Source organism: Ovis aries, chromosome 3, assembly GCF_016772045.2.
Source record: "Ovis aries strain OAR_USU_Benz2616 breed Rambouillet chromosome 3, ARS-UI_Ramb_v3.0, whole genome shotgun sequence".
Classification (NCBI taxonomy): Eukaryota; Metazoa; Chordata; class Mammalia; order Artiodactyla; family Bovidae; genus Ovis; species Ovis aries.
Window position 1 is genome coordinate 136461031 of NC_056056.1, and position 18282 is coordinate 136479312.

General features: G+C 41.2%; 1 protein-coding gene across 1 annotated transcript in view; it reads left to right on the forward strand.

Annotated features, from left to right (window-relative positions):
* The window catches only part of BCDIN3D (BCDIN3 domain containing RNA methyltransferase), a 16507-nt gene extending 2325 nt beyond the window's left edge, over positions 1–14182 (forward strand). The window contains exon 2 of the mRNA XM_004023317.5: positions 1945–14182. Coding sequence (XP_004023366.4) covers positions 1945–2589 — 645 coding nt within the window. The 3' untranslated portion in view covers positions 2590–14182. The remainder of the gene's footprint in view (positions 1–1944) is intronic.
* The last annotated feature ends 4100 nt before the right edge of the window (positions 14183–18282 follow it).

Below are 18282 nucleotides of genomic sequence, written 5' to 3' on the forward strand. Positions count from 1 at the left end.
TGTTTAAATCTTAATAACTAGGCCTTACTCTAGACCTACTGAATCAGACACTTGGGGATTGAGACCTTGAGTCTATTTTTGTTTTTTCTAAGCTTCCTGGGGACTCTAAGATTCAAGAATTAAGGATGGAGAGTATTAAGAGATGTGGTAGAGGAGGGACTGATGTGATGAAAATGACTGATCAAACATGGATACACGCAGGACTTCCCTGGTGGTCCAGTGGTTTAAGAGTCACCAATGCAGGGGGCACAGATTTGATCCCTGGTCAAGGAACTAAGGTCCGACATGCCATGCATGCATGGTCAAAAGATTTTTTTTTAATGTGGTACACCCAAGATCAGCTAGGAGGAGGGAAACAAATAAATAGAGAGAGGAAGAAATTTTTAAGCAGAATACTAGAGAGTCTTCCTACTTAAAATGTGGTCCTTGAACTATAGCATCAGCATGACTTGGAAGCTTATTAGAAATACAGAATCTCAGTTCCCAACCCAGATCTACTAATTCAACATTTTTATTTTAGTAAGATCCCTAGGTGATGTGAATGCCTATTAAAGTATGAGATGTCTGTTATGGAGTAAAGACCTTAATGTTGCCTAAATCTTGCCATGTATTAACCATGTGACATTGGACTGTCCTTTGAACCATAATTTTTAAAATACAGGGGTTTTGTGTGTGTGTGTGAACTACGCCACATAGAGAACAGTGCACAAAACATAAATTCACACTTTATGAATTATTATAAAGCAGAAACTTTGATGACTGATGTCTGTATCAAGAATAAAATGTCAGCAACCCAAGAAGTCTCCCATATGCCTTTCCCTGCTCATAAACCCCCCTCTCTACCCAGAGAGCTCAACTTTTATTATTATTGTTTCCTTGCTTTTTTTATAGCTTACTATTTTTGTATCCCTAAACAATGTAGTTTAATTTTATACATTTTCAAACTTCATATAAATGGAAGCTTGCCGTGTAGTTTCTTTTTGTGTCCTGCTTTTTTATTCGGCATTATGTGTTTGCATGAGTCATCCATGTTGCTGCACTGAGCTGAATTCCTTCATTTTTGAATGCTATCTGGTATACCATCTTAATCCCTGCTACTATTATTGGACATCTGGGTTGTTTCCAGATACACTTTCTTCACCTGTACAAAGGGCTTATATATTATCCTCACAGGATTGTTGCACAGAGCAAATGAGGTAGTGAATAGAAAAATGCCTTGGAAAAAACAGATTAGAACACAAATTTGAGTTAGTTATAATGGTTATAGAAGTCAAAGTTAGAGAAAGGAGATAGTGACTTAAGAGTCAAAAAGGTGCTAAGGTGGTAAAAATCACAAATCATTGGATTTAGCTAGAAGGAGGTCCACAGTGACTTTTGGGGATAATGGATACAAAAGCAGAGTAAGTCTCAAAAGAGGGCGGTGCAGTATAAGACATGTAGTAAAACTGAAGATGCAGAGTGAAGGCTGAATGAGGACTTTTTGGAATCCAGACTTTCCCAACCACAAGTCTGAGAAGTAGATTTTTATGAGATGGTGCTTGCTCTCTTCCTCACCTTCCTGGCAGGGAGCATGGTTATTATGTCCCTTAAATATTTTGCTCCTCCCTGGGGTATGAGATACTCAAAAAAAAAAAAAAAAAGATAGCATGTTACTTAAGTTGGAAAATACAGCTCTGGACTCCTTTGCTGCATCCATTGGGCTATAACTTTCAACCATGCAACCCATCAGTGTCAGGAAGGTATAGAGATGATGCATTACAGCCTGAGACCCCTGGAGGGCTCTGTGGAAAACTTTAGGGGGCAACCTCCTTAGGCTATAGTTTAAGAACCTTACATCCCATAAAGCCAGGAGTAGGTGATTCAATGAGAAGCCAAGAGATACAGGTTTCTCTTCCATTCACTGGTTGAGAGCCGCAATGACAAAGCTCTTTTGGATTCCTCTAGGATCTGAGTGTGGCTCTATACAAACATTTCCTTTCCCTACATGATGGGGAGACCTGCTTAGATGCCTCAAGAGAACTCCATCTCCTCTGCTGCGACATAGATCCAGTCCTGGTGGAACGAGCTGAAAAAGAATGCCCTTTTCCTGATGGTTTGACCTTTATTACCCTGGACTTCATGAATCAAAGGACCCGGAAAGTTCTCCTGAGCTCTTTCTTGAGCCAGTTTGGACGCTCAGTTTTTGATATTGGCTTCTGCATGTCAGTAACCATGTGGATTCACCTGAACCATGGGGACCAAGGCCTGTGGGAGTTCCTGGCCCACCTTTCTTCCCTATGCCGCTACCTCCTTGTGGAGCCGCAGCCCTGGAAGTGTTACCGGGCAGCTGCAAGGCGTCTCCGGAAGCTGGGCCTCCATGATTTTGACCACTTCCGCTCCCTGGCCATCCGAGGTGATATGGCCAGTCAGATTGTGCAGATCTTGACCCAGGACCATGGCATGGAATTAGTATGCTGCTTTGGCAACACCAACTGGGACCGAAGCCTTCTGCTCTTCAGGACAAAACAAGCCACAGAGACTCATCCGATCCCCGAGTCACTGATAGAAGAAGGAAAAGAAAGGAACAAAATAAGATTCTGGAGAGAGTGAGATGGGAGGACAGTAAGACCAGGATGGAGATATTGAAAGAGTTTTATATAAAAATTAAGTTCATTCTCCTTAACTCCTGGTAGTTAGGCAGCCTCCAAACCTGGCAGAAGTTTTGTAAGTGTCCAGGACATGGAACTAAACAAATCATTATCTTTTCCCCATTTGGGGGGATGATCCCTGAGGAGACTATATCTGAGGGGCAATGACCTGGGCTGTCTGGCAGGAGGTGACCTGGAGAAAGTGTTTCTGGGATATAGAAGGGGCTAGTTTTGGTGATTATTTAGGAAAACTTAGACAAGGTTAGCCTTAGAATATGTCTGTTCCCTGGGCTACTTGAATCTGATCTGCCTTCTTCAGGCTTTCTTCTAGACTTATCCTGTTCTATGAGGCAAAACCTCACAATACAGCCTGGAATAAAAAGTCACTGGCCTGTCTAAAGGAGAGCTTTGGTAGGAAAAATAACTTTCCAGAGCAGATCAAGTTTCCAGCACGTCCAGGCTGAGCACGGCAGTCACAGATACAGTCTTAGCCAAGATACATTGACTAGCATTTACAAAGTGTTTAAAAGATTTAAATCATGAACTCAAAATTCAACTGGTACAAATGAAATGAGTGAAGTGGGATTGTATACAGTATATACAATTATATATAATAAAAGTGACGAGTATGATTGAGAATACCCTGTGAATCTGGAGTGGAAAAGAAACTTCTGCTTTTAACCACTCTTCCCCTTGAGGTTTCAGCTCAAGAAAAAGAACCTCACCCAAGCTCAAAGCAGAAAACATGCCAGTGAGTAAGTTAATTTGGGTCTTTTTTGTCAGGGACCTCTGCCAAAGCATACCAGCATGGAGGTACATACCACCATGGGGATGGGAATATACGCAGGGAAGCGCATACAAAATGCAGCCTGCAGTTGGATGGCTGTAGTATCTATGCTGTGGAACAGGTGTCACTGATATCTGACAGGTGTCCGTTTTTAAAACACCCATGAGTCTATTCCAAGGGAAAGTGGAAGGTAGAAACAGATTTGGTGGAGAGAAGATGGAAAAACAAAACACCTAGCTAAGAAGGGAAACTAGATTGATGAGTTTAAAAATCCCTAAGATCCTGTTTTCAGAGTTGATGTTATAAGAGGGAGGAGCAGGGAACAAGAGAGTCTGAACCACCAATTAGAGGTTGGACCTCTTGAAGGAGAAGTTAGGAAAAGTTCCTACTAAGGAATTTGAACTTTATGCATGAGGGAGCAGAAGCCAGAGCAGTCCCTAAATAATAGGAGGATGGAACCAAAACCTTCATTTAGGAAAACCAATTTTTCTATTTTGTGCAGGATAATTGTATGGTTGGTGCCATTTCCAATCTCAATTAGACTCCAATACTACTTCTCAGTCTTTTTATATTGCTTCTTCTGATCACTTTTACCCTCGTGACTCTTCCAGACTTTTCCCCTCTGCAGGCTCTTGACTGTTCGTGCTCCATTAATCTACGCAGGTGCCCTAACCATAACCTAGTGCCGTTCTTGTTTGCGGTGTCAGGAAGTCTTTTCTTGCCCTCAGTCTTGAACCCTTCTTCTTCCCTTGTTTTCACTTCTAACTTACCCAATAATCTTTTACCCAAATAACCTCTGCCTAAGTTCCTGATCCCAGCCTATACTACCCTTCCCAAATTGTGTTTTATTAAGGATCCTCTTGGTGTCCTTTGGCCTTATTGACTCCTTCCTGTCCACCTACCAACATGTTCAGTTCTCTCTCATCTTCAAAACCACCAAATTTCCTTTGTCCTGTCTCCCTCTCAACCTTATGCAGTCTTTCCCTCCATCTCCTCACCACCAAACATACGCAAAGCCCTTGAAAGAAAGGATGCCACAGCCTCTGCTCCATCCCATTCATCAGTGACCACCTGAACACCATATTCTGAGGCCTCTTTTCAGTCTTCCTCCGGAGCCATGGAATCATTCAACACTATCAACTCCTTCCTTGTTGAACCACTCACCCTGGTTTCTGTCATACCTCTCCCCCTTTATTCTCTTCCAATCTCTTAGATAATTTTCTCTGTCCCTTAAGCAATTGGTTCACATTTTAATTTGTATAAAAATTACCCAGAAAGTCCTGGATTCATCTCCAGAAACAGTGATTTGGGTCAGAAATGGGGCTTAAGATTTTGGTTTGATTTGAGGTTTGGGCACTTTTTTTATTTCTGCATTTTTTTACTGTGGTAAAATAAATGTAACATAAAATGTAGTTTTAGCTATACATTCTGTGTGCATTCTGTGGCATTAGATACATCCACAATGAGGAAACTTTAACAAGTACCCCATATGATTCTGAGGCAAGTTGACACAGACCATACTGTGACGCTTGGGGTTCCTTAGTGTCCATCCAGGCCTCTTCTACACATTTTTCCTGGGGTGATTTCCTCTGTTCCAATACCTTTAACAACTGCCTACATGCTGACAACCCCCAATAGTTATAAGCCCCACCTCCACAGTTCCAGATTAATATTTCCCTGTTTTGTAGTCACATTCCCCTGATGGCTCTGACAGTAAAGAATCTGCCTGCAATGCAGGAGACCTGGGTTCAGTCTCTGGGTCAGGAAGATCCCCTGGAGAAGGGAATGGCAACTCACTCCAGTATTCTTGCCTGGAGAATTCCACAGAGGAGCCTGGTAGGCTACAGTCCATGGGGTAACAAAGAGTCGGACATGTCTGAGTAACTAACACTTTTCCCTAGACAGTTACCTGGCACCTCAAATCCAACATATCCCCAAAGCAAACTCATACCCTTATTCCAAACCTAATCCTATCTCAGTTGTTGGCATCCACTCGTTGTTCAAGCTACAAATTTCAGTTAATTCTCCTCATTTATACTTCCCACACTGAAATACAGCCCAGTAAATTCTACCAATAATGTGTAAGTCCCACTAATTCCATCCATGTGGCTGGTGCCTACCAAAGGTTTCCAGGTACATCTTCAGTGGTTTCCAGGTACTTAGAGTCTTGTCCATTATCCAGTGCCTAACGACTACTGTTCAGTAAGGTAGCTGCTTGCTATTTAAATTAAATAAAATGAAATAAAATTTAAAGTTCAGCTCCTGAGTTCTGCTAGCCACATTTCAGGTGTTCAGTGGCCATCTGTGACTCGTGACTAGATTATTGGACAGCGCAGATGTAGAACATTCCCATTGTTGCAGGAAGTTGTATAGGACAGTGCTAGTCTTCATGCCTTTCCTCCACGCATCAGCCATACTGAACTGAACTTCATAGCACAAACTCCTGCTTGCCTTTGCTCTCCCCACTCTTCCACTTTGCAATGTGGTTCAACAGTTTGTCTTAAAAGATGGCTCAGATGTTACATTTTCTCAAATCTTCCCCAACTACTATAGTACTTACATTTGTTACTATATTCTAGTGAGGACTTTGCATGGAAGCCTCTATTACAGTGTTTACCTCATCATACTATAATTGTTTTGATGCCTCTTCCTCACCACCAGGAGACTGAGCTCCTCAAGCTCAACTTATTTTTGTATATCTAGGCCTAACTCAATGTCTGACACATGGGAGGCACCCAGGAATTACTTGTTGAATGAAGATATGAGTGGACAAAAGAGAAATACACCAGAATTCAAGTACTGAGAAGAAAAGGGAGACCTATGAATGAGCAAAAGACTATCCAGGATACTGTAAAAATGGGGAAACTAGAAAGTTGAGAGGAAAATATGCTTAGCCTTTGGCATGGATTTTTAGGTAATGTTTCCCAAATATATATTTGAGATAAGATGTTCATTCCAAGGCCTTTATTGATAGTTTGGAGGAGAGGAGCATAGAATCACATAGAATTATTGAGATTTCAGTTCATTTCAGTTCAGTCACTCAGTTGTGTCTGACTCTTTGCGACCCCATGAATTGCAGCACACCAGGCCTCCCTGTCCATCACCAACTCCCAGAGTTCACTCAAACTCACGACCATTGAGTCAGTGATGCCATCCAGCCATCTCATCCTCTGTCATCCCCTTCTCCTCCTGCCCCCAATCCCTCCCAGCATCAGAGTCTTTTCCAGTGAGTCAATTCTTCGCATGAGGTGGCCAAAGTACTGGAGTTTCAGCTTTAGCATCATTCCTTCCAAAGAAAACCCAGGACTGATCTCCTTTAGAATGGACTGGTTGGATCTCCTTGCAGTCCAAGGGACTCTCAAGAGTCTTCTCCAACATCACAGTTCAAAAGCATCAATTCTTCGGTGCTCAGCTTTCTTCACAGTCCAACTCTCACATCCATGCATGACCACTGGAAAAACCATAGCCTTGATTAGATGGACCTTTGTTGGCAAAGTCATGTCTCTGCTTTTCAATATGCTATCTAGGTTGGTCATAACTTTTCTTCCAAGGAGTAAGCGTCTTTTAATTTTGAGTAGTAAATTCCCAAAATAGGTGGATGTAATAGGGGATAAGATCCTAGGTTTGAGGGCTGCTAATAGTTTTTGAGTGAGGAAAATAGGAACAACCAAAAGAGGTCTGGTTAGAAACAGGAAAAAAGAGAAAACAGGAAAAGATAATAAGCACCATATGCCAGACAACACAATTTTTAAAATCCTGAACCCTATGGGAGAAATACTATTATTATCCTCATTTTGCAGATGTGGGAACTGAAGCACACACAGGTTGACTGAAGTCACACAGGTGACTCCCAAGGTCACACACCTTGTAAGCAGCAGAGCTGGACTTTGAACCTAGGCAGTGTAGTTTCGGTGGAGAAGGCAATGGCAACCCACTCCAGTGTTCTTGCCTGGAGAATCCCAGGGATGGGGGAGCCTGGTGGGCTGCCGTCTATAGGGTCGCACAGAGTCGGACATGACTGAAGCGACTTAGCAGCAGCAGCAGCAGTGTAGTTGTGGAGACTGGGCCTTGGCTACTATGCCTTGAAATGTCAGAGAAAAGACTGAAAAGAGATTAAAAAAAAAACAGTGTAAAAAAGCATATGCTTTGGAATTACTATGCTGCTTCAAATTACGTGTTCAGACCTGGGAATAAGAGACCCAGCCAGGCCACTCTTAGCTATGCCTGATGTTCTTAGAATTTCCCTTAGAGAAATCAATCAGGCCTAATTCTATGTTTAATACCTAGTAGCAGCCCTGCTGCTGCCGCCTTCCAGTTAAATAAGTGCATTTTGCAAACATAGACACCCTGATAGGTCTCCATAAGTGCTAACTACCCTCACTGTACTCTTGACTTGCCAGCATCTAAAACCTTTCCCTGAATTTCTGAAACTCCCAATCTTCCCTCTAGCTTTGACTTCTGGATAGGACCTCCAAAAAGTGGACTTCATGCTCAGGAAGTAAGGATTCCAAGGCTTACTCCAGGATGTATTAAAATCCCGAGGTAAGATCCTTCTCAGCAATCTGGCATCGAGTGTGGCCTAGGAATAGTGCAGTAGAAAGAACATCAGGTTTGGAATGAGGCTCTGCCAGTAACTCATGGTATGGCCACCCTATTCAATTCATTTAACCTCTCTGAGCCTCAGTTTACTCATCTGTACAACTGAAATAACAAGACCTTTTTCCTATACTCAGATGAGCTAAACAATATGAAAGTAATTGGCAGAATATGGTTACGGTTAAACCAAAGTGCTGTTACCTTCTAAGCATGCTACGGATCACAACCATGCCTATTAGATCAAAGGCTTATGAGAAAAACATCTCATCTCTAGAAAACATGCATCTTACTACTTTGAATAATATTTTTTTTAAGATGAGGAATAATAGGAGTATAGCTTCAGCTTACAGACTATTTTATAGGAAGCAATGCTGGGAGGGAGTGATTGTTATGATGGTCACAGAGTGATAGAAGTGATTACAGATGTGAGTTTACCTACTTCTCTGCTGATCTTAATTTAAGAACACTTTGCAACCTTGTGACCCTGCTGATGCTCTCTCCCTTCACCAAAGCAAGGTGAAGAAATATATATGGGGCTGTGGCACGCTGCATGTTGGTCCTCTGAAATGTCCACATCCTAATCCCTGGGACCTGTGGATGCTACCTTCCATAGCAAAAGGAACTTTGTAGATGTGTACAGATGTGCTGAGTAAGAATCTTGATGAAGGATTTTGAGATCAAGAGATTAATGCTGATTATCAGAGTTGGTCCTCAATGTAATCACAAGTGTCCTTATACAAGGGAAGCAAAGGGAGATTTGACCACAGTAGGTGGAATGACAGAAGCAAGAAGTCCAGGTGATATAAGGAAGGGCTGGGAGCCAAGAAAAGAAGTTAGAAAAGGCAAGGAAGTGGATTCTCCCCAGAAGCCTCCAGAAGGAATGCTGCCCTGCCAATACCTTGATTTTAGACTTCTGATCTCCAGAACTGTAAGAGAATTTGTGTTGTTCTAAACCACTGAGTTTGCAATGACTTGTTAAAGCGTCTGCCTGCAATGTGGGAGACCTGGGTTCAATCCCTGGATCGGGAAGATCCCCTGGAGAAGGAAATGGCAACCCACTCCAGTATTCTTGCCTGGAGAATCCCATGGACGGAGGAGCTTGGTGGGCTACAGTCCACGGGTCACAAAGAGTCAGACACGACTGAGCAACTTCCCTTCACTTCAGGAAACTAATACAGGGATTCTGACTAGTGAGACTAGGCTACAAGCCAAGCGGCACCTGTCCCAAATAATTCCTGATGGCAGGAAATGGCCCAGTGACCAAAGGAACAGGCTGGGGTTCCATCAACATGGGTAACTGAGGAATCTCCAGTCACTGAAAGCTTTGGAAGATGCTTCAGCATCTGAACCTGACCTCCTAACATTTCTATAGGCTATAGGTCAGCAGTTACCTGACCTCTGGGGAGGAACTGATGTGTTTGAAATCTGTAGCAGTTAGTTTCAAAAGAGATGTGTAAATAGTGCTTATAATAATGAGGTCCCAGTACCAAGAGGGTAATGATTGTGTAATGGCCTAGGAGAGCCTTTGGAGATGGTAAGATTATCTTTGGCTTCAAGAAAAGATCATCTTTATTTATCCTCAAAATAGCCTAATTTAGGAACCAAGACCAAACATGACAAGAGACTAATTGAGGAATAAGAATGAAGAGTGGTCCTGGACAGACTTTAAAAATATGTGTCTGTAATCCAGTATATTCAAAAATTAGCATTTCAACATGCAGTCAATATAAATAAACATTATTAATGATATATGTTATTTTCAATACTGCCTTCAAACTCTAGTGTGTATTTTATACTTATAGCTCATCTCAGTCTGGACTAGCCACATTTCAGATGCTTATTAGCCACATGTGGCTAATACTACACATTTATGGCAAATCAAAAAGTAATTTATCAAGTTCCTTCCATATACCCAGCATGCTTTTAGCTGCTATGGCAGGGTGGGCGGGGGGTGGAAATCAGTTAAACCAGCAGTCCCCAACTTTTTTGGTACCAGGAACTGATTTTGTGGAAGACAATTTTTCCATGGATGAAGGTGGGGGTGGGGTGATGGCTTCAGGATGATTTAAGTGCATTACATTCATTGTGCACTTTATTTCTATTTTGTGGCAATCTCAGGATATTCCACCTTGACTCTAGGCTTAGGGTTCAGGCTCCTATGAGAATCTAATATTGCCAGCGATCTGACAGGAGGTGGCGCTCAGATGGTAATGTGAGTGATGAGGAGCAGCTGTAAATACAGATGAAGCTTGGCTTGCTCACCTGCTGCTCACTTCCTGCTCTGCAGCCCAGTTCCTAACAGATCTCTGACAGGTTCCTTGTCTGTGGCCCAGGGGTTGTAGACTCCTGAGTTAAACAAACCCAGGCTCCTAAAGATTAGATTTCTTTTAGCAACTATGTTAAAGTTGAGGGAGATAAAAGAGAGGCTCATACACAGTAGCATGTGATCAGGTGAGCTTCAGAAAAGGAAAAATCATCATAACAGTAAGTTTTGCATCCACAGAGTTAACCAAACACGGATTAAATGTATCTGGGGGAAAAATTACAGAAATTTTCAAAAAGCAAAATTTGAATATACATTATATTTACAATTGTTTTTTAGCATTTATACTATATTAGGTATGACATGTAATCTAGGGATGATTTAAAGTATAATGGAGGATATACATAGGTTACATGCAAACACTACAACATTTTACATGAGGGACTTGAGCATCCATGGATTTTGGTATCAGTTGGAGTCTCGGAACCAATCCCCCAGGGCTACTAAGGGACAGAACTGTATAGCTTTTGCAATGGTAACAAGAGGACAAAGAGCATGCACTATAAACTAAGTAAATTAATCTCTCTGAAAGGGTACACAGAAATGGATGTTTTATTCACTGAGAACAGACTGGCTGGTCTGGAATGGAGATGTCATTCTGAGCAGTAGTGAGAATTAACAATGCTCTTTGCCATTTAAGTAGATTCTGGATGAAATATTTAAAGTAAAAAGAAACCATAAGCATACTAGAGAAAAAAGGTAATTTTAAAAAATTGGAGTACTTTCTAAACACAAGACTCCAAAAGTCATAGAGAAAAAGATTGATAAATTTGACTACCTAAGGCAAAGGGGGAAAAAAAATCCAATAAAGTCACAAGACAAACTCCCAACTAGGAAAACTTCGCAATACATGTGACAAAGGGCAAATTTCATTATAATACAACCAACTCTTATACATCTATTAGAAAAAGACATGCACAGAAGAAGGTAACAGCAGATAAACACCTGAAAATTTGTTTAACCTCACTCCTTGTTAACTACTGCAAATAAAAACTGAAAGAATATTTTCATCACTTAGAGCAATATTCGCAAAATTTTTAAACAGTGATGGTGAGGATTTGGAAAAGTATTTTCATACCTTATTAGTGGGAATATAAATTAGCATAACCAATCTGAAAGACAATTTGTCAGTATTTATCCAAAATGTTTACTGAACATACCTAGAAATTCCACTGCTAGGAATTTATCCTGTGAATATACTCACGAAAGTATGTCAGGATTTGTATACAATATCATCCATTACAGTCAGTTGATAAAAGTGAAAAGCTGGAAACAACGTAAATGTCCATCAGCAGGAAATAGCATGGCCCAGCCACAAATGGATTCCTATGCACTTGTTTAAAGAACAAGGTAGGGACTCCCTGGTGGTCCAGTGGGTAAGACTGTGCTCCCAATGCAGGCAGGCCAGATTTAGTCCCTGGTCAGGGAACTAGATCCCACATGCCACAACTAAACGTTCACAACTGAAACAGATTCCATGTGCTGCAATTAAACCGTGGCCCAGCCAAATAAATACTTTTTAAAAAGAAGAAGTTAGATCCATATATGCTAATATTGAAAGGTCTCCAAGATATTTTAAGTACAAGAAGAAAGGTACAGAACAATTTGAATGGTAAGATCCCATTTTTTTACCTTTTAAAAAGACTATACACACAGAAGGTAATGCAATATTTAAAAGTGAAAAATGAAAGAATTCATTTTTAAAAGTATAAGCGTATTTAATCATATCAAAGAATCAACCAAAAGTTCAAATGCCTCATTTTGGGATGTAGGGAATGCAGCAAATAATTGCTTCTGTATTGTTTGATTTTTTTAAACTGTATGTACTTAGTGCTTTTAAAAAATAATTAATTTTAAATATTTCTGAAAATTAAGAAGCAGAGTCTTTCTAAAAATAATTCTCTCTCATCCCCCACTGTCCCACTCACCTGTCTATCTAACTTTTCCCTCACAGCATAGCCAAAATTCTTGAGAGAGTTTTAAATACCTCTTTTCTCCATCCCTTACTTCGTACATCTTTCTCAGCCCTTCAAAATTTGATTCTGTCAAAGTCACCAACCACATGTGGCTAAAGTCAGTGGGTAAGTCTAAATCCTGATCTGGGCTGACATCAATCTCAGGAACTATTTAGTCATTTTTTTGGAAACCTTTTGGGCTCTGGTGACAGCACTTAGCCAACTGTCTTCCTCCATTTCTGCAGACCCCTCTCTACTGTTCTAATGATTCTGTCCCAGTTTCCTGTCTTTCTTTGCATGATCTCCTCCACTCTATGGCTTTAGTTATTGCCTATGTTCTGATGACTCACCATGTCTTATCTGTAGTCCAGACATCTCTCCTGAGCTTCAGAAGTATTTAACATCACCATGCATCAGTACTTCCCAGCATTTCCTACATAATGGCACATGCAGAAAATGATGGTGTTTTTGTGGCAGTCCACCTTACCAAGACTGTGCTGTCAGAGGGAGCTTGTGCTGCTTTGAGAGTTCAATACACAGCACACCAGGAACCTTTTCCTGAGGCACAATGGTAGGGAAGCTCTGACCTCTTGGCTAGACATTTCCACTTGGATATCTCCCAGGCATTTCAATGTGAACATGTTTGGAAGTGAACATATCCTCTCCCAAAGCTGCTCTTCTACAGGTGTTTTGATGTTTCACTGAGTGGTCCAGCGGTCTTGGCTTAGTGCTCTGCTTCCCTCCTCTTCCAATCCTAAGATCTGCTGACTTTAGTACTATTTATTTTAAGTCACCTCTCCATCACCCCTATCATTTTCCTAGTCTAGAACCCATAGTTTCTAATTTTTCCCAAATACCACAAAAACTTTCTATCTGATCTCCCTTACTTCAGTCTTGCTCTTTCTAATCTGTTCACACTGTAACCACAGTGATCTTCTTCTTTTTTTTCTTTTTTTTCTTTTTTTTCCTTTTTTACTCTTTTTACACGTGTTCCCAATCCTGAACCCCTCTCCCACCTCCCTCCCCATACCATCTCTCTGGGTCATCCCAGTGCACCAGCCCCAAGCATCCTGTATCCTGCATCGAACCTAGACTTTTTAAAATACGGTTTTAATTATGACCCTCCTCCCATCCTGGTTAATACCATTCAAAGGTTCTGCATTGTTTTTACGATAAAGCATGATTGCCCCACTAATTAATTAACTTTTCAATCTCATCACTTATCATATCTCACATGAATTCCTTATTAGGTAGCTAATACTACATGCACAGTGCCTGTGATATGGTAAAGATTCAATATGAATTTTTGAATGATGAAAATGAGGTTCAAGTACCTGAGCAGATCCATCATATCTGTGCCAAGTAGACGCTTTCAAAGCACATACTGGCAATGCTGTCAAAACCCAAAGAACATGTTCTATGTAAAATTAAGCAGCACTAGCTCTGATGCTGGGAGGGATTGGGGGCAGGAGGAGAAGGGGACGACAGAGGATGAGATGGTTGGATGGCATCACGGACTCAATGGACGTTGAGTCTGAGTGAACTCCGGGAGTTGGTGATGGACAGGGAGGCCTGGCGTGCTGCAATTCATGGGGTTGCAAAGAGTCGGACATGACTGAGCGACTGAACTGAACTGAACTGAACTGAACTGACTGAGCACAGATCTATTCCTATTCAGCAAATGAACCAAATAATAGCCTTTTCCCAGCTCCTTTCTTCCTCTTACTGAGCAGGAGAGACATAACAAAGTCAGAGTCAGGTTACCAACCCAACTGTCTCCTTATGTCAGGAATTCTAAACGGGTCAGTTCACCAACAAGTGTATTTTGCATTGTTGAACTTAGCTGTTTGATATTGGAATACATTCTTAAATAAATGTGCATCATTTTAATGCACATTTCTTGCTCTATGTTTTTTTGCTAATGACTTATTACTTGCTGTGTATTTTATATTTATTTTAGACTAGGGAAATAATGTTAGACAAAAAGCAATTGGAGTGATCTTCTTATTCAAATTCAAAATGGGTCATAAAGTAATGGAGACAACTCACAACATCAACAACACATTTGGCCCAGGAACTGCTAACAAATGTACAGTGCGGTGGAGGTCCAAGAAGTTTTGCAAAGGAGATGAGAGCCTTGAAGATGAAGATCTCAGTGGCCAGCCATTGGAAGCTGACAACAACCAATTGAGAGGATCATGAAAGCTGATCCTCTTACAACTACACAAGGAGTTGCCTAAGAACTCGAGGTAGACCGTTCTATGGTCATTCAGCATTTGAAGCAAATTGGAAAGGTGAAGAATCTCGATAAGCGGGTGCCTCATGAGCTGACCACAAATTTTAAAAAAATCATCATTCTGAAGTGTCGTCTTCTCTTATCCTATGCAATGACAATGAACCATTTCTCCATCGGATTATGATGTGAGATGAAATTGGATTTTATATGACAACCGACAACAACCAGCTCAGTGGCTGGACCGAGAAGCTTCAAGGCACTTCCCAAAGCAAAACTTGCACCCCAAAAAGTCATGGTTATTCTCTGGTGGTCTGCTCCTGATCTAATCCACTACAACTTCCTGAATTCCAGCGAAACCATTATATCTGAGAAGTATGCTCAGCAAATCGATGAGATGCTCAAAAAGCTGCAACGCCTGCAGCTGGCATTGGTTGACAGAAGGGGCCCGATTCTTCTCCCAACAACACTCAACTGCACATTGCACAATTAACATTCACTTCAAAAGTTGAATGAATTGGGCTACAAAGTTTTGCCTCCTCCACCATACTCACCTGACCTCTCAACAACCAACTACCACTTCTTCAAGCATCTTGACAACTTTCTGCTGGGAAAATGCTTCCACAACCAGCAGGAGGCAGAAAATGCTTTTCAAGAGTTCATCTAACCCAAAGCATGGATTTTTACGCTATAGGAATAAACAAACTTATTTCTCACTGGTAAAAATGTGTTGATTGTAATGGTTTCTATTTTGATTAATAAAGATGTGTTTGAGCCTAGTTATAATGATTTAAAATTCATGGTCCAAAACAGCAATTACTTTTCCATCAACCTAATAACACAGTAACCAAATGGCTACAATGCCAAACTGAGGAATGAAGATGGCCTAACACCAAATGAATGACCACATAGTATTGAAGTAGAGAACCCCATTCAATGTACTGATGTGAACAGTGAGGGCATGGTTCTCTGAGATGCCACCTACCAGTCATTCATCAGCCCTATATGCACAGTTAGACCATGCCACCAAACTCATGTATTACCCACAGCTTGCAGCAACCAGAAACCTAAGAGGCCTAGCTTGTTTTGTAACATGGATAACTCAAGTAAAGAACAACTAATGGGACTTCCCTGGCACTACAGTGGATAAGAATCCACCTGCCAATGCAGGGAACTCAGATTTGATCCCTGGTCTGTAAAGATTCCACATGCTTTGGAGCAGCTGAGCTCATGTGCCTGCACTCTAGAACCTGCGAGCTCCAAGTACTGAAGCCCCTACACCTGGGAGCCTGTGCTCTGCAACAAGAGAAGCCAACTCAGTGAAAAGCCCACACATCAGAAGGAAGAGCAGCCCACATTCGCCATAACTAGAGACGGCCCATGCACAGGAATAAAGACCCATTGCAGCCAGAAACAAAGAAAGAACAATTTATGATCAGAAAACCAATGTTGGGACTTCAGTATAATTTTTAATAAGTGAATAATGCCATTAAGAAATTAATGTATATTAAGCCTCATCAAAGACAGAAAGCACGGAGCAATTGTAGCTATACTTCTTTCACCTCCTGTCAGTGAAGATAAAGGTCTGTGAACAATAGAGAATCTGCCAAACTCTGTATGTCTAAAGTGTGCAAAAGCCTTTAAGTTAAGGAAAATAGGTACTTGTTCTGACAAGTGCAGATATTCTGGCTGTGTTTATTAAACAAGGGTAAACATCTGAATGTAAAGTAAAAAATCATCTAGATGGCTTGTTTGCTTCCAAAATTTAGCTGTTTGGAAACATCCAAAAATAGTTAGAAATGCCTGGCAGACTCTTAAGGTTTTTTCACGTGACTTTGGAATGCAACAGATTTGTGGACTTTTACTGGACTTTTAAACCTTTTCAGGAAACCATCATGTCTCATATTTGTTGAAAACCCAGGACTAGAACATTAATTCATATTCAATAAATGTTAAATGACTGAATGAGTAAGAATGCTGAAGGATTCCAAGGATGCCACTATCTATCATAAGAAATAAGGTGAGTTCTCTCAAAATGAAAATACATTGACAAAAAGATATGTACAAGAATATTTAGAGCACCTTTATTCACAATGGCCCCAAAATGGAAACACTCAAATATCCATCAACTGGAGAATGGATAAACAAATTATGATACAGTCATGCAATGGGCTATTACTCAGCAATATAAAAGATTACACATGGCTGAATGGCAAAAACATAATTAAGCTACAGAACACAGACACAAAAGAGTACGTACTAAATGATTCTACTTATTAATATTCAAGAACAGACAACGATGGTGATAAAATTCAGGAAGTTGCAGGGGGTGGGTGTTGGTAGGTACAGGGTAATTGACTGCAGGTGGATGAACAAATTCTTTGGTGGGTTCAGGTGGGTTACATAGGTGACTATGTTATTGTTGAAATTCACCAAACAAAACACCCAAGATCTGTGAATATTATTGTACGTTAAGGATGAAAGTGAAAGAGGAGAGTGAAAAAGTTGGCTTAAAGCTCAACATTCAGAAAACGAAGATCATGGCATCTGGTCCCATCACTTCATGGCAAATAGATGGGAAAACAGGGGAAACAGTGTCAGACTTTATTTTGGGGGGCTCCAAAATCACTGCAGCAGTTGATGATTACAGCCATGAAATTAAAAGATGCTTACTCCTTGGAAGGAAAGTTATGACCAACCTAGACACCATATTAAAAAGCAGAGACATCACTTTGTCAACAAAGGTCTGTCTAGTCAAGGCTGTGGTTTTTCCAGTGGTCATGTATGGATGTGAGAGTTGGACTGTGAAGAAAGCTGAGCGCCAAAGAATTGATGCTTTTGAACTGTGGTGCTGGAGAAGACTCTTGCGAGTCCCTTGGACTTCAAGGAGATCCAACCAGTCCATCCTAAAGGAGACCAGTCCTGGGTGTTCACTGGAAGAACTGATGCTGAGGCTGAAACTCCAATACCTTGGCCACCTCATGCGAAGAGTTGACTCACTGGAAAAGACCCTGATGTTGGGATGGACTGGGAGCAGGAGGAGAAGGGACAACAGAGGATGAGATGGCTGAATGGCATCACCGACTCAATGCACATGAGTTTGAGTGAACTCCGGGAGTTGGTGATGGACAGGGAGGCCTGGCGTGCTGCGATTCATGGGGTCACAGAGTCAGACACGACTGAGCAACTGAACTGAACTGAACTGAAGGATAAATCTGTTTTTAAAATTGTTTTAAAGCAAAGGTGAGATCTGATGGGAGTAACCACCATCTTATTGTCTAGGCTCCAATAATCACTATCCTCAGGCACTCTTTTCATCAAGCTACCTCTACACTCAAGAATCCAAAATGACTTATTACTTGTCCTGTCAAATCCATATCTTTATTATCTCCTCCATACAAAACTTCCTCCATTAACTTCTCCCACTTCCCACCCTACCACTGGTATCTGCTCACTGTCCCATGCAGATAATTTGCTTTTTCCTACCTGAATCTCCTTGTGTCCTTACCTGGTACTCAAGTTCTCTCTGCCCTTCAAATTAGAGCCTCCTTCAGAGTGGAATTCTTGGTTAATTCTAGTCCATTTGAGCACCCTATGTTCCCTCAACTCTTATGTTCATTTATTGGTTAATATGGTATATGCTGCTGCCAAGTCACTTCAGTCGTGTCCGACTCTGTGCGACCCCATAGACGGCAGCCCACCAGGCTCCCCCCTCCCTGGGATTCTCTAGGCAAGAACACTGGAGTGGGAATATACCCCAA